This window comes from Puccinia triticina, chromosome 7A (assembly GCF_026914185.1).
Source record: "Puccinia triticina chromosome 7A, complete sequence".
Taxonomy (NCBI): Eukaryota; Fungi; Basidiomycota; class Pucciniomycetes; order Pucciniales; family Pucciniaceae; genus Puccinia; species Puccinia triticina.
Window position 1 is genome coordinate 506,008 of NC_070564.1, and position 16,756 is coordinate 522,763.

Sequence of the window (16,756 nt, forward strand, 5' to 3'; positions counted from 1 at the left end):
GCTTGGCGAAAGGTCTTCGGTACTGATATGGCGTAGAACTGACATAGGCTTAGGATTTTATCTACAATTAATTCCTGATTGGTGAATTCGATTTCTTGAGAAAAATCACCAAGTTGTAGCAAATTCATAATGTAATCAACTGAGAGTTTATGAGAAGGTCCCGCTAGTAGCAATTGTGGGTTGTTTGATTCTGAGATGTCGTCCGCAACTACCTCCCGTGGTAGGCCTTCATCCGGGAATCGGACCATTGCCGACGACACAAAACTTTTCTGCTTGGGTATCCAGAACAACCAACCTTTGCTCTGTTCCAAATGCGCGATAACGAGGCCTTTTACCGCCCGGTCATCCAGTTTCTTTCGTTTCTCCTGAGGTATGTGAACGTATCCCACGCTTCCGAATACTCGGAAGCTGTCATATTGAGGCTTCCGTCCGAATAGGCATTCGTACGGTGTTAAGTCCTTGCTGGCTTTGTTTGGTAGTCGATTTAGAACGTAAGTTGCCCAGAGGAAAGCATAACTCCAGAATTCTTTGGGCAGTGGACTGTCGATGAGAACCGTTCTTCCAGTATCCGCGATGGTCCGGTTGAACCTCTCAATCACTCCATTCTGGTAGTGGTGGTAAGGAAGCGCCTTCTCCGCCGCTATTCCTTTTTCTGCTAGAAAATCAGATAGCTTCTTGTTGGCAAATTCTCCGCCGTTGTCGCTCCGGAGTGTTTGGACCCGCTTCCCAATTGCCTGTTCTAGACGGTTGATGGTGTCGATGATGTGCTGATTGGCCTCCGATTTTTGCTTGAGAACCTTCACAAATGCATAGCCCGATGCCACGTCCCGCATCGTGAGTAGGTATCTGCCACCGTCGATCGAATCTACCTGAAAAGGACCCATCAAATCTGCGGCCAGAACATCCAACCGATTGACAGTCCTAAGGGTAGAAGCTAAAGGGTTAATATGTGTGCTTTTGCTGATTGCACAGACAGGGCAGTGGATTTTCCCGCTTGGAATCTCATCAGGTAGACCATTTCCCAACTTTAACTTAATAACTCTCCGTATGTGCCGAAGACTGGCATGACCAAAAACTCTGTGATAATACAGAAGTTTCTTTTCATCTTTGGTCAGATCATCTGCCTTCCAAGAAAAGTTAGTCGCCTTTGCCAGCGGCTCTCTGAACACTTCATCTGAGGGGGGAACCTTAGCTTTAGAGGCAAGAATAGAGATTGCATTGTCATTGGTAGCAGAAATAGGATCGGAAACAGAGAGTTGAGCGGAAGAAAGAGACTGGGGTGAGAAAACGGGAGTTGGAGTATTGGAGAGTTGAGATTGAGAAGGAGAAGAAGAAATAAAACGAGAATGAGAGATTGATTCCATTGCCGGTGTCGAAGCGGAAAACAACATGTGACAGTTGTGGGGTTGGGTAGTTCTCGAGCTATCCGCTCTTATGAGCGGGTAGGGCATACACCACCTGTTTTTGGTAGACTCAAAAACACAATTGAAGAGGCGTTCTCCTGTGGAGCGGGAGATTTGGAACGTATCTGTGGCGTTGTCATAAGCAACAAGCGCGTTAGCTTTTCGCAGAGCTGCCATCAATATCAATGTGGTTTTAGCCTGCTCACAATACAGTACTTGTCTAATGACAATGACTGAGCCATCGGGCGCCAGGAACTTCAGGGCTCCCACACCTGTGATTGCTGATCCTGGCCCACTGGTAGCTACAGAAACCGCGATAGGTTTCGGGAGAAGCCAAAAATCATGCAATAATGATTTAGAACCGGTGAAACCGTGGGATGCCCCAGTATCAAAAATGGCAGTCTCACTCACCAAATCCTCCCCAAGCGCCATCGAATGGAAGCTGAGATTATCCAAGTCGTCAGGCAGACCATTGACCTCCACCATGTGAGCGGTCATCCCCCCTTTTGCCGAAGTCGAAACAGCTGCTCCTTGATTGGAGTTGTGTTGACTGGCTGCTCAATGGTTTGGTTGATACCGCGGGCGATAGTAGTCGGCTAGATTGCGTGCGTGTTCTTGATTCTTGGTGGGGGGGTGGGAAGGCCGTCGAAAATTGGTTCGTGGGAAACGGCTGGAAGCCATCGCTGTTCCGCTTGGAAGATGGCCGTAGATCGTCCCTACGATGGTGCCGATTGGTCTTCCGTTGCCTCGACTAGCTTGTCCTGTCGTTGGTCTGTCCGGACAATTCTTCGCATAGTGATTTTCGCCTCCGCACTGCCAACACTTGTGCGCCGTTACTGCATAGAAGTCTAGAGCGTCAACCCACTCTTCTTCTGCTACCTCTGCCAAAAAAGCAGAGACATCGAAGTCGGTCGGATTGCTGGATGAAACCGCCAGAGCTGCTGGAGGGCTGGGCGAGGTAAATGATGGGCTGGGGGCTGCTTCCAGTTCGGTGGCGTGTTTGTGTTGGTCCTTGCAGATGTCAAGGGCCAGCATTATCGATTCAAAAGATGGGCATCGTCCCCGCTTGTCATCTTGCACTAGTTGTTCGACTCGCAACTCGAACGCCTTTTTGTAATCCGCAGTCGAGTCCATCACCGCCGCCTGTAGGACAAAACCCAGGAACGAATCGACGCCAATGGCCACATTGATTGAGGTCCATTCGGCGTACAGGTCTTTCAGGTCGGATGCTATGCCTGCATTGTGTCCGTTGGGATCGATCCTGAATCGTCTGAATTTATTGTAGATGTTCATTTGCGCCGCTCTCAAAGAAGTTTTGAATTTCGCCAAGAGGTTGCTGTACATCGCAAAACAGGTCGGAAGAGCTTGCATCTCCGCCACCAAGGACTGGTCAATGCTAGCGATGAGAATAGCTCGACCTATCTTCTCATACGTTGAGTTTGTGCAGACCTCGAAGAAAAAACGTGCGTCCTTGAGATTCAAACGAGCGACCTCCGCCATGTTTCGATACCAGTCGCCGAAGTTCGATCCATCCGCCTTGAGGGTGTTGACTGAACGAAACTGGGACTTTGCAGTTTGAATCGCGTGCCCAACGAGCTTGCTTTGCCGGAGATGAAATTCAGCTTCTTCGAAGTCGCGGATTTCCTTGGCTAACAGCTCATCCCTCTCGTCGTAGCGGGTCTGCCTATGATGAGGAGGAGGAGCATTGTTAGTTACACGTGGGTTTGGTATCTGCGGGCTGCTCGGTAGTCTTGGATCCATATGTGGCGGAGGTCCTCGATCATCCGCTTGCACTGAATCTCTTGGCTTGTTCTGTGTTGCCTTTCCTTTCTGACGACCCTGTGCTCCCGTCGTCTTGGGGCTCGGCGGCATTCGATCCAGATTGGATTGAAGGAGTGCGATATCCTCCTCCAACCTGGCCCTGTGGGACAGATCGTCAATATGCCAGTTGGATGTGGCGGCCGATTTCAATGTCGATTGCCGGTCTTTGGTGGGGTCCATCTGAGACTTCGGGTAGGAAAAAAGGTTCTATGGGAAAGTCGGTCGGAGAATTGATAAAATGAGGTACGGGAAGAGGATTGGTGATGGGAGATAGGGGAAAAGATCGGAGAAGGAAAGGAAACAAAACTGATGAATAGTGTGGGAAAGTCGGTCGGAGGATTGATAAGAAGGAGGTGTGGAAAGAGAATTGATGATAGGAGATAGGTGAAAAGATCGGGAAAGGAAAGAAAAATGCTGATGAATATTGGGCGTAAGGAATTCGATATTTCGGATTGTCGGGAAAGTGACGATAGAGTATAGAGAGGAAAATATGAAGATGGGAATGAGAGAGGATTAACAAGGTTAGGGAGAGTGTATAGATGAATATCCGGGGATGGCGAGGACAGAGAAGTTAAAACAGAATAGAGTATGTGGATTCAGAGGGGATATCGGGTAGATAAGAGAAGAAAAAAAATGGGAGAGTCGGTCCACGTGTCGGAGGTGAGATAAAAGGTTGGACTTGTCTCCTCCAAAAATCACCAGCTTTCAAGACTGGGCCACAGTCTTGTGTTCGGTAGGATGGCTAGTCCTCCTAGCCTATGAAAATTTTTGAAAACAAATCCTTACTCTTATAACACCGTCGGAGTCGATTCTGGGCGATTGTTGGAAGCCCGGATTTGACCAAACTGGTTAGGTTAGGGATCGACTTGGTGATTTGATGAGTAATCGACCTTCTTTCTGATGATTAGTCAGTCGGATAAGCAAGCTAGTTAAGCTTGACGGTCGAAAAACGGGAGTGTGTCGGAAAGAGTGTAGCGTCAAGGGCTCATAACCTGTTGTGACACGACAGGCTAGGGTGACTCTGAATGGTGATGAATGACAACAACGGCATCCAGGATCTGATCCTGGATGCTGAATATCCCGCTACTGCGGCGAGGTTGAGTATGCGTAGCCCCTTGGGCTACAACAAGTAGGATCCCAAGCCTCCGGATGCTAGACAGGGGGTGTGGATGATGGATGCAGCGGAGTTTGGTGGCTGTCTACGGCGAGCAACGGAAGCGCAGAGAACGGTGTTGGAGCGGCGGTGATGGCGTGCATGGGATGGGAGGAGGATCTGTTTTATTCTATTGCTGTTGTGTAGTTTTAGCTCTATGTGGGTATGAGATGCGGTGGGAGTTTTCTCACGGGGGGTTTCTTTGTATGGCGGAGGGAGGAGGAGTTTTCTTTACTTACTTTATTAGGAGGGGGGATTTTGGGGGGGAGGATTGTGGTTTACTGTACGGACTTTACTTCTTCTTTATGATTACGGATGCGGATGATGGAATTGTGGTTATTTTATGGCAGTTATTGATATGTTTACTGGTGTTCCGACTCTAACGGAGAGCTCATTGATTTGATATGACTTGAGAACAAATCACGCGGTGACTTGACTCAGGGACATAACCCCCAATGAGAAAATGTGTCCTCCCCGTTCGGGAGATCCTCAGGCCGGGGGCTCCCGGCTGTCGGGGGCTGGATTGGACGGCCTAACCTGCCCCCGATAACCGGGACGCGGCCAGTGGAAAGTCGCGTCGTCGCCATCTGTCAACCAACCAATCAACCAATCAAAAAGCACGTCCAATCAATCAAAAAGCACGTCGCTCGTCGTCCAACCAAACCCGAAGTCGCGTGGATCTCTCTATACCCACCTTGATCGCACACCATGGCCGTCGGGGCAAACAAAGTCTCCAAGCAGAAACCCGACAACCCGCCTGGAAAACCCGCCGCCAAAGCAGGAACGACGTCGGCGAAGCAGCCTCGGAAGAGCCTCGAAAAGAAACGAAGTGATTGAATGTGTCCTGATGATCTTAAATTATTGCAAAACACGTCTAACAATTCTTCTGGAACTTCCTTTTATTAGCCTCGGACGCAACATCAGCCAGTAAATCGAAAAAACCTCATCGTTACAGACCTGGTACGGTTGCATTACGGGAAATCCGACACTATCAAAAATCCACTGATCTCCTGATGCGGAAACTTCCCTTTGCGCGACTGGTCAGCAGCTTATTTGTTATTCGCGTTTCTTTTTTGTTGTGGTTTCTGACTTTGAGATTTGCGCGTTTCATGCGTGTAGGTACGAGAAATCGCGATGGATTTTGCTCTGGCAACGGAAGATGGGGCAGCATTGAGGTGGCAAAGCAGTGCTTTACTTGCCCTGCAAGAAGCAGCCGAAGCGTCCGTCAACATCCAACATAGTTTCCTTCTTTTTGTTGTTCTGTCAAATCTGCAGCTTATGTTTCTTTATCTTTTGCCCTTATTTCCTTGTTGATCTCAGGTATTTGGTTCACATCTTTGAAGACACGAATCTCTGCGCCATTCATGCCAAGCGGGTCACAATCATGAAACGGGATATGGAGCTGGCCCGGAGACTGAGAGGAGGGCCTTGGGCATCGGAGGTGATCTAAAAGTCCAATCGCTGCTTCAGATCAACTCTTCCTGTATGCGTCGCTTTTTCCATCCATTAATATGTACACTTCTATCCATGCTGTCATTCTGTGCAACTCTTACCCTGTCTAATCCGAGTCTACATCACCCCAACTGTGCCTGCGCCCCTGCATCCTGTGATGTGGGATCAACGCATATTAATGTTTATGACTGCTAGATGCCTTGATGGTATATGTGAGATCCCCATGGCAGTTGAGGACAGTTATCCACATGTTGGCAAGATTCCCGCAACAAAGCAGTCCAGGGGAGGGTAGCCTGGCTTCCAGGTAGTGGTCCCTAAATGCAAGCTGGAGCTAGCTGGAGTGTCTACAGTTGTACAGTTTTCTTGTTTTTGAGGGTCACACTTGCTCTGTGGGAGCCGTGCCTCCGCTTTGGAAAGCTCGCGCGACACTCGAGACCGAACCTGACTCCAAACGACCACGACAAGAAAGCACATACCAAGCGGATATTCCAGACAGACAACGCCGAGCAGCGGAAGATGAGAGGACGATTAACCGGGTGGTCGGCAGTCCCCAGGGCGCCGGTCGGACGATCACTACACACGAACAGTCGATCCTCGGATCCAGGACGGTGGGCCAAGTGGGAAGAAGACACGAAGGCCGGGATGGGGCAAGATGACCAGGTCGGCCCGCCTTGTGCTCGCTCGAACCTCCGCCCGATCCGCTACTCTCCTCGCTTCTCCAGCCCGACGACCACTCCGCCAGGGGGAAGCAGCCAGTCGGACGACCGTCGTCGCCATCCATACTCTCTGCACGAGTTCCGGGCCCTGCCGGGGGCGATGCCTAGGCCGTTGAACGAGCTGCGTGAACGGCTTGAAATCGAGGATCTTCAGTGGATCATGTTCCGGAACCGGGTCGATAAGCTCAACCAAGCCTTCTGGGAAACTCAATCGACCCGATTCGAAGCCCTCGAGCAGGCCCAGAAAGACTCCGTGCTTCTTGCCCAGACCGACCACAACACCCAACAACTACCGCCAGCGTCAGCAGCCAACGACGAACGAGTCAACTCGACCCTCGATCTCTTCTATGCCAACTGGCTCGTCGAGCAGAGCGAACGATTCATGCGGTACAACCGGAGATGGTGGAGCCTCCAGCCTGCGTTGCTAAAAGGCGGCTGGCTGGCTCAAGTCAGGAATCTGAGATGGAAACTGGCTTGCTGGAGATACTCAATCTTACCTTGAGAGCTGAACTCCTCCATAGACACAAGATTGAACGATAGACTTCTAAGACGCAACTGCTCAGAAAATCATCTTGGTATCATTTCATGTAGTAGTAATAGCTCGGAGCCGCATCATTACAATTCTCTTGCGTTTCAAGTATATGAGGAACCAAACTATTAAGTGAATTTCGTCCCATCTTTCTTGAGCTCCGGTTTCCCTGTTTCGATGACTTTGAGCGCAGAGGCTGAGCAACCAACGATGTCCTCAATGTACGACAAGATGCCGTATTTCCCTCTCAAAGCGACTTCAATGGTACTCTCAATGTAGTTTGTTGCGTGCCAGTGGGAGGATACATAGCGAGACTCAGAAGCAAGCCGTAATTATCATTTCTGGTTAAGACATAAGGGTTTACTTTGATCGCGCAAGTTTACAACAATCGATAGAGGGTCGATCTTTCATGAAGGAATCACAAGACAAAATGGATGAAAGAGAGAAACAGAGCAAACGGAGAGGGCAGAAAAGACAAGGATGCAAGACCGAGGGGATCATTTTGACGATGTGTATTTCGTTACACCCTCTGAAGAACACAAGCAGAAAAGAAACAGTTAGTAAGCGAGTGATCTGGCGTGTGGGTCACGACGGGATTGCTTACTGGTTCCTTCCGAGATGGCGTGCTTGGAGAGCTCTCCGGGGAGGATGAGTCGGACAGCGGTTTGGATCTGAGATAGATGATCAGATGGTTAGTTGATGGTTGGGAGGATGAGAAGTGAGAGGATGTGAACAAACCTCTCGGGATGAGATGGTGGATTTCTTGTTGTAGAGGGCAAGCTTGGAGGCTTCGGTTGCGATCCGTTCAAAGATGTCGTTGACGAACGAGTTCATGATCAACATGGCCTTGTTGGAGATACCGGTGTCGGGGTGGACCTGTTTGAGGACCTTGTAGATGTAGATACCGCTGTAGAAGAAAGACCCGATGGTTAGTGCGCTGGTGGGTGTTAGTGGGTGATCTGGGGGCTTACTAGGTCTCGTTACGTTTCTTTTTGCGCTTCTTCTTCTCGCCATCGACGGGTTTCGTTGACTTTTTGGCAGTCTTCTTGTCGGCGGGGGCAGCCGAGCTGGTGGCCTTGCTGGCGGGGGCCTTGGAGGCAGTTGAGGCAGGCTTCTTCTCGGCGGTGGTTGATTTTGGGGGCATGGTGAGGGAGGTGTGGGGGTGGTGTTGTTGTGGTGGTTGTGGATGGTTGTGGATGGTTGTGGATGGTTGTGGATGGATGGGGTGAGGCGGAAGAGGGCGAGGGTGGGTGGTGTTTTATAGTGGGCGGTGTGGGGCGGGGGCTGTCCTGGGCTCGCTGGCCGCCCGTCGATCACCCGCTGGATCGTGCCGTCGCGCCTCCTGATTGGTCAGACCTCAGACGCGTCCAGCCTCGGCCCCCGCCCAGCCAGCGCGTCTCAGCCGCATCACCAGCCCACACCCCCTTCACCACTGCGCCCCCCCCAGCCAGCCCGGCACCGGCTGGATCACCCACTCCGGGCTAATACGACCGTGGCGGAACGGGTCGCCTGCGCCCTCTGACCATTCCTTGGAGCGCAAACATCCCAATCTCCTGCCGAGTGCCGCTTCATCGATTCGCTCAGATCCTGGCACTACAGTCGGGTCTAGCTTTCAAAGACCATCCCTTCAAATGTATATACATGCCATCTGTCGTGTCATAATCGAGCGTGATAAACAATCCAAGCTTTGTGAGATGTGCAAAATCCTTACCGCACAAGAGGGGGCTTCACCAGGATTTCAAAGATTTTAGATGCTTGCTTCAGCCATGACTTTGTCCCTGGAGTCCAATTATTGAAATTTGAGGTATAGTCGGTGATTTACAAGAGGGAAAGTGAGAATTAAAGTGAAATAAGCAATAACGGAAATTGTATAAGAGCAGTGGAAATTTTTTAAGTGGGCTAGATTGGTAGCCATAAAGCATACCACACCAACACAATACCTTGGCAGGAGTCGCTTGACATCTGGGTTGCATGTACACAGTGACTGTGCCTTGAAGCTTGGTTGAAATAACCTTTGAAAAAGGCTGGAGTATCACCCAAGCTTCCTTGGAGTTTCTGCATGTCAAGTGCTGGCAGTTTCTAGAGTTTTGATTGTAGTCCAAGGATTATTAATGGTCATACAACCTCCCAGAATATACAAAATTCACCAAATAGGTTTTATGAGCTGTAGTGGGGGTTCCCCTATTTACATGTGAGAGAATGCCAACCAGTACCGGGCACTGCCCGCACCTGCCCCACTGCATCTGTTCCACAGAATGATACAGAGCAGATCTACACCAGGAACAGTCACAGCCCATTAGTCAAAAGGTCAGAACAGGGAAGGATACTGAAGGTGGAATTAACTTCAACTATATTGGTTAATGAAACTAATCAAAGATTTCAGCAACATGGGTATTGAGATTGATTGGAGGAGCTGAAATCATGGATGATAGTTATCTTTCCCTGGAAGCATAAACAATCCAGAGGCAGAGATGAGTTTTTTGCTTGGATTGGTTTGAAAGTAATCATCATGTTAGCCTGGCTGATTTTAAATTCCAATGAGTTATGGGGTAGATTGCCATTGGACGCGCGCAACCAAGAGAAGTCATTCCACAAAGAGGGAGCTGTCAGTCTGTTCACAGCTGTGGCCTGTTTGTATTCAAACCTGCATTTCTGTGGTGGGGAGGTAACTATGTCCCTACCACACACCAGGATTTGGTGTGTGGTGGTTAGTTGAGGGATGATTTATTTTGGAAGGTGTTTGAGGATTATGCACACATGATTTTTAGTGTGTGGCCAGTGAATATTTGGAAGAAGGGGAAAGGGTTGGTTGCCAATTGATTGATCTCATTGAAGGGGGCCTAAGAGATGGCAGATTCCCCCCTTTGGGAGCTTGATGTGGCATTGACAGGGCTGGCTGTTTGCTTGGATTGCTTGCATGCAAGACATGAGTTTGGGTGCATGGAATTTGAGGCCTGTAGGCTGGTATTGCATGGTGTGGCACTGAGCAGAGGATGAGGAGGTGAAGTGGCAGGGTATGAGCAACGGTTGGTAGTTACGTTGCCAATAACAGTAACGCAATGGTAACATAAGAATTTTTCAGCCGTTATTGTTACTGTTATTTGTAACGGCAGTGTCTTACCGTAATGCTGCAACATGACAGAAAAATATTGATGTTTGTTACGTTACTGGGGCCTGATAATGGCCAACTTGGGCCCATTACACGTTATCTGGTGGATAACGCGCAGTAACAGACTGAAAAAAGAGCCCGTTACATTACGTGTGAGGCCTGCAAAGACCTTGTTACAAATAATGTATTATGTAACGGGGAGCTGCGGGTAACAAGGGTAGTTATGTTACCCAGATTACGTGAATAATGTAACATAACGTAACTACCCACCGTTGGTATGAGTTCAACTTATAGTGTTGGATTGGAGGGCCTGCTGGTATGTTCTGGGACTATCCATGTGTTGTGTGTGGGAGTGCATGATTGGTGCCAAGAGCTTCACCCAAATTTGGTGCTATGCCAGGGGTGTATTTAGGTGTCAGGGTTGGGCAGCTCATGGGGTGATGAGCTGGGGCTAAATCTGCTTTGGGCTCTAGTTAAAAAATAAAGAAACCAACTACCAGGAAAGATAAACTGTCACTAGACTACAGGTGACATCAGCCTAAGTCCAATGAGCTACCCACCAGCTGCACAGCTGGCTGCATGGACATCCCCCTGTATGAAACAAAGGGGCCATTGTAGCCTGGTTGTGGTAGCACCAGAGCAGGAACAAAGTGACAGTCATTGTTTCTTGATGTCACCTGATGTCTGGTGACAATTTATCTTTCCTGGTGAACTAGAACTGAGTAATTCTTGATGGGGAATCTCTTCAAATCAATCAGTCTTGAGAAAACTTGAAGAAATGATTCTTGAGGGTCTTGAGGCTGGAGGTACTCAATCTTGATCCTGAAAAATGTGCCTTTTTGACAATCATACCACAGCTTCCACAGGTACCTGGTTGTTTGCTGTCCCTACAGTTTAGGCATGGTGCTGGGTACCTGGTGTCTGTAGGTGGGTACCTGTCTGAGTTGGCAGGTGCCGTTTGGCGGGTGTGGGTGTTAGACAGTTCCCCAAATCCATCATGGGCACCCAGGTGCAAAGTGCCATATCTATTCCAGATGCACTCCAGCTGCCAGTGGGCTCATGCCACTGCTTTCAATTTTCTTGATGGCAACATGATGTGAAATCACTCTGCATTTCCATTAATTAAATGTTTCTGCAGTGCAATCAGCTTCAATATAAAGGCTAGAGAAGAGTGTTTCAAAGCAAAACTGTAGAAACTAGAACATAGAAAGTCAAACCACTTTAACAATATTAACCACTATAATTTGCCTATAAACAAGGCAAATTCCCTGAAGAAGTTCAATTAAGGACTGTGATATGAAACACCCAAAGTTTTTTGATTTTCAGGGGGAGGAATAATCTGAGAAAATGTGGTGGAAACATATGAGGATTCCTGTGCTCCAGTTGAATGGAAGGAAGCATGTAACTTGTTATAAGAAATTAAGGCCAGTTTAATCAATTAAATCAAACATTTTTTCTATCTTAGAAGGTTCTGGAACCTCCACTTTTCTTATGAATTTTTGAAGAGATGGAAAATCCAGTTTTGTTTGTATTATTCTTAAGCCCAGTGTAAATAGGGGGTTTCAAACATGGTGCAGGTACCAGTTCAGGAACCCCAATTCAGGAAAACAAAGTTCCTGCAAAATGAATTGTCAAATTATTTGTGTATGTTTTTTGAGTAAAATTGTGTGGGTGTGTTGCTGGTGCCCTGATTTTGTGAATTGGGGGTTCCTAAAACAGGACCTGCACCATGTTTGAAACCCCCTAATATACTTCTAGCTGCCCAGTTTGTCAGAAACCACAGACTAAACTGTACAGCATAAAGATCTACAAATTTTGAAAGCATTTTAATTCAGTCTCTCGGTGAAGTACTCAGAAGTCTTGAAGAAATTTTGGTGTCACTGAGGCAGGCAGTGAATTTGCCAATGCCACCTCTCCTAGCTGTTAGTCCCTTTTAAACTTCATCCCACTTTTTTCTTCCATAATAATTTTCCAGCTTCCTGCAAGTATCAATTGCTGTTTTTCACAGTCCTTTCACTTACTTTGGCTTTCATGATCAAAAAAAATTGGATTAGTACTGCTCCAATGTTACTTGGATTTGATTCCAGTGTAGCTTTAATTCACATTCAGTGTGTACCAAGGCTTTCAGGTGGGAGTTTCATGGAGCTACAACATATGTTATGAGAGTTCCAGCATCACCCATGTCAACTGTGCCCAGTTGAACCAGTTGTCTGTAGTGCTCTATTTCATGACTGAAACCATATGCACTGTTCACCTAGGTGTCAAGTACCGCTTTGAGGCTTGGGACAGGTTAGCCCTGCTTGTTCCATTGACCTGGTGCACTTCAACAATGCAACTGTTTTTTTTTTTTTTTTTTTTTTGAGAACTTGAGAATATTCAAACATTTCTGGGTGTATGTACATGTTTGTGCCACAGATCAATAGGAACTAATTATAATCACAAGGGCACTCACAATCCAGCCAAATATGGACACAATATGAGCTTATTGTAAAACACCAGGAAAAATAAATTGTCACCACACATCAAGTGACATCAAGAAACAATGACTGTCACTTTGTTCCTGCTCTGGTGCTACCACAACCAGGCTACAATGGCCCCTTTGTTTCCTACAGGGGGATGTCCATGCAGCCAGCTGTGCAACTGGTGGGGAGCTCATTGGACTTAGGCTGATGTCACCTGTAGTCTAGTGAAAGTTTATTTTTCCTAGTGAGGTAGTGTAGTATTCCATGTGAGTGTTGATGATTGAAACATCAAGTACTTACCATTTTCCCCAGTGCTTTTGTTCTTACTATTTTCACAAAATAATTATACAAGGGCCAATTTTATTATAAGACATTTATTAACTCTTTAAACCTTTTTTAAGTTGTAAAGAATCAGTGTTTTCTTGGCAATCAGAAAAACTTCTTCATTCCTCACCACCAAGAAAAATTGGAGTTTATGTGCAATAAACTGACTGCTGCCCATGTTACTGTTAGCCTCTTTCAACAATGTTTCAAATGTGTGATGATGGTTCCACTAAGAGCCAGGCAGGGCCAATGGTTGCCTGTGGCTGGAGTGTGTGGGGTCCAAAGGATGTCAGGCAGGAGCACCTTTCATGCTGTGGAGGCTGCTACACATTTTTTGAATATCCATTCAACACAATCTGGCATGTAATAGCAATCAAGAGAATAGAAAGGATAAATCTCTATGTAGAGATAGAAACACAAAACAGGGAATACAATGAGCTTAAGCAGCCTCTCTGGAGGTGTTGTGGGGGCAACACTCTCATAGAGAGGCTTATGTGCAAAGTTGGGTTGCAGGGCTCATTGCCAAATTGCCCCAATTTTAAATTTGATATAAAAAACAACTCACTCAGGTGACTATTGCACAAGATGGAATCCATTGTTGTTGTGATGCACACTTTTGGTAACAGGTAGCTTGTGTGTTTTGCTGAATGTCACCTGACACCTATTCAAATCAATTTTTCCATGGTGTATATGTTTAAAATTTGGTTGGAAGAGAAGGAGAAAAGATGCAAGAAATCTACTTTAGTTTTTTTACTCCATATCATAGATTTTGACTCTGATGGTCAACAAGGGATCACCCAAAACAGCCACTTTGAAAAAAAGAAACAAGATATTTATAAGTTCAAAAGTACAAATCTGAGTTGTCTATAATGACAGCAATATGCAGGCCATCATCCATGTTGGAAAAAAAAGGTTTCTGAGTTTGTGATGTGTAGTGCGGAAAAGAGTGCGCTGCCCCAAGAGGATTTGCTCTTTTCACACTGTGAAAGTATGATTGCATGCAAGTGCCTCTACCAATGGTAGTGGGGTTGCACACACTGCCCGTGCCCCTCTACCAAACGGGGTACGAGGGACTTGTGTCAAGTTCGGGAATGTGTAGGCTTGGTTCAAATATCATCGATGTCAGCCTGGGTAGAAGAAAAAGGCAACGTTAGCTCGTGTGTGTGATTGCTTTTGGAGGTCGACGGGAAGGAGCGCAAGCAAGCAAGTACATACCTCTTCAAACTCGAAATTGCATTCATCATCTTCTCCGGGGCCGAATGTATCTGTTTCATTGATCTTAGCATTCTCGGGCAGTTCTCCGTATGCCTTCAGATTACGAGCTTCATCTGTGGTGTACTTCTGGATGACATCGGCCTTATCGTCCTGGAAGTCTCTGAGAGATATTAGAATAATGTCACCCTGATTGATCCACACCTTGAATGAGAGAGTCGGAAGAGGTCAGTTTATGGATTTTCGGAAGACTTTCTTCGTCATTGAGGGGTGGTTCAAATGACCTACTTTCTTCCGCATTTTACCACGAATATGAGCCAGCCGTTTTTCGCCATCGAAGCACATGGCTTCTAGGCGGCCGTTTCCGAGCATCTTGGTGACTTGCGCATATTCTACAGTATTAAATTGGGGATTGAGAGCGTTAGAAAAAGAACGTTGTTGTCTGGTAGGATCAAAGTGCACGATGTTAGGTTGCTGAGGAATGGGATGAACGGTTTGAATCACCTTGTCCGTCTTCCTTGAATACTAGTTCTCGCTTTTCGGACTCGTTCTCGTTTTTGCCTCTCCGACGGTTCTTCCCACCTTTTCCCTTATTCTATTCAAAAAATGGAGCAAGAAAAAGAAAGGTCTGTTAGTAAGATTCGATGCGTTGGTGTGTAAGCTGTGTACGATGATAGGTGTGGATGTGAACCTTTGGCATCCCGAAGAGTAGAGCTGTTGGTTATTTGGTATGAATCCGGTTCGAATTTGATTGTCTGTGGTCGGAGTGAGGTGGCAGTGTATGGTGGATTGAATTTGGCTGGGTTCGCACTGGTGGCTGGGACGACCTGGGGAATACAAACGCAGCACATGTACCGTCCGCAGCTGAGGGGAAAAGCGCAACAACACAAAACAAAACAAAACAAAGCCCTGGCAACTCGATCCCTTTTCCCATCTGCACTTGGACACAGCAATAGTATTTGATCAAGAGCATCACCCCCATTTATCGGCTTTCCCAATTGGGTGCTTGGCCGGCCGAGCGGGTACATAAATACCTACTCGGCGGGGATGAATTTTCTATTTCCCCCGGGGCAAGCTCCTTGTACCTGCTAGCTGAGGACCTCGGGAAGCAATGTTGTACATGCCCACTTGGCGGGGAAAGTCTCTTCCGCACCTTTGCTTGCAGAGGACCTTGGCAAGCAGGTGCAAGGTGCTTGCCCAGGAGGAATCATCCCAGACAAGCAAGTACATCATACACCTGTACTTACGTTCTTTTGCTTGCCAGGGACAATTGTATGGAGAATTCCTTTGAGCAGGTAAAAGTGTGCCCGCTTGCCGCCGGCCGGGGACTTGGGAGGCTTCCCCCTCCGCTCCGGTGATCCCCTTCTCCAGCAAGCAGGTGCTTGCTTGCCGCATAGGAGTTTTCCTTACGAAGGAGGATTTTTCAGAGAGTGCAGGTGTATGTAGCTTGGGGATTCAAAGTTGGCCAGTTGCAAATTGCATACACTTTTACAAGTTGATGTTCAAGGCTTTTCTTGAACACTAACTTTCAAAAAACACATTCAAGAAGGCCTGTGCGGTGATGTAAAATGGGACTTGCATGAATTTTTGAAACTTGGTGTTCAAGATCTGAATTGAATGCCAACTTGTAAAAGTGCATGCAAGTTGCACAAGGTCAACTAAGACCAGCACCCAAGGGTTTGGGCAGGGGGGGGGGGGGGGGCTTCATCCTAATAGTAAAGCCCACATCCAAAACCACCCGGGTGGTCACAGTTTTCTTTTTTTGATACTGTTGTTGTGGACTGAAAGCTACATTTTCATCAGTTAGTCTGTCCTTGTTGCCATCCAGGTGACTCATAGTCATAGGGATATTTTGCTTACCTAATTGGAGCATTGAGGCCCAAAAACTTAACAAGCATCCCAGTCCCATCCTTTGACCTCCCAAGCCCATCCAATTGTGTAAAAATTTAAGCACAAGAAATAAGAGGGCTAAGATGAGTATTGATAAAAACTCAAGGATTGGGGCAGTGAGGATGACTCTCTCACCGGATGTGGCTCAGCAGGGCGCGGAGAAAGAATGAGGAGAACCGATGATCTTTAAATTGCTTGTTGTATGCTAGGTTTAAATAGACTAACAGCAAGTGGCCAACATGTGATTAGAAGAAAAAACAAAAATAGTTGAACACATAACAATTTTCAAGTATACTATCTCAACTATGCTTGATATGCGTATGACAAAATGTGATCTACTACTCACAGTTCTAGACTACATGGTGTGATAAATTCTGTACTAACAAAGATTCTGACAATGCTTGGGAATGATATGAAACAAGTTTTAGAGGTGAAAGTAAGAGGAATTCAACAAAATTCCAACAAATTGACCTCCCCAATGGCAAGGCTCAATCCAATTGAAAAGTCCTCCCATTGCTCATTAAACAGCCAGCTGGGGTTCTAGGGGGTACTTTATCCTTTCCCCAACCACCCAAACCCACTTTGTGTTAAGGCTTTCATCAAATACTTTGGTTATTTGAAGGCCCAGGACTTGCTTTTTGAGGGCTTAAACTTTAGAGATGGCAATTTGGCACCAATTGGTGGG

General features: G+C 47.0%; 3 protein-coding genes across 3 annotated transcripts; 1 reads left to right on the top strand and 2 right to left on the bottom strand.

The window, feature by feature from the left end:
* Nucleotides 1-5,085: 5,085 nt before the first annotated feature.
* On the top strand, nt 5,086-7,047 carry PtA15_7A58 (uncharacterized protein; the record flags this gene model as incomplete). The annotated part of the gene is made up of 5 exons (XM_053171211.1): nt 5,086-5,206; nt 5,284-5,417; nt 5,497-5,597; nt 5,698-5,818; nt 6,247-7,047. The coding sequence occupies 5 exons, from the start codon at nt 5,086-5,088 to the stop codon at nt 7,045-7,047; spliced, it is 1,278 nt and encodes a 425-aa protein (XP_053021887.1).
* A 524-nt stretch (nt 7,048-7,571) lies between these two features.
* On the bottom strand, nt 7,572-8,218 carry PtA15_7A59 (uncharacterized protein; the record flags this gene model as incomplete). Its single annotated transcript, XM_053171222.1, has 4 exons — nt 7,572-7,603; nt 7,679-7,745; nt 7,813-7,981; nt 8,046-8,218. The coding sequence occupies 4 exons, from the start codon at nt 8,216-8,218 to the stop codon at nt 7,572-7,574; spliced, it is 441 nt and encodes a 146-aa protein (XP_053021888.1).
* Nucleotides 8,219-14,075: 5,857 nt separating this feature from the next.
* Nucleotides 14,076-14,881, bottom strand: PtA15_7A60 (uncharacterized protein; the record flags this gene model as incomplete). Its single annotated transcript, XM_053171234.1, has 5 exons — nt 14,076-14,096; nt 14,185-14,385; nt 14,470-14,573; nt 14,686-14,776; nt 14,873-14,881. The coding sequence occupies 5 exons, from the start codon at nt 14,879-14,881 to the stop codon at nt 14,076-14,078; spliced, it is 426 nt and encodes a 141-aa protein (XP_053021889.1).
* Between the last annotated feature and the right edge of the window lie 1,875 nt (nt 14,882-16,756).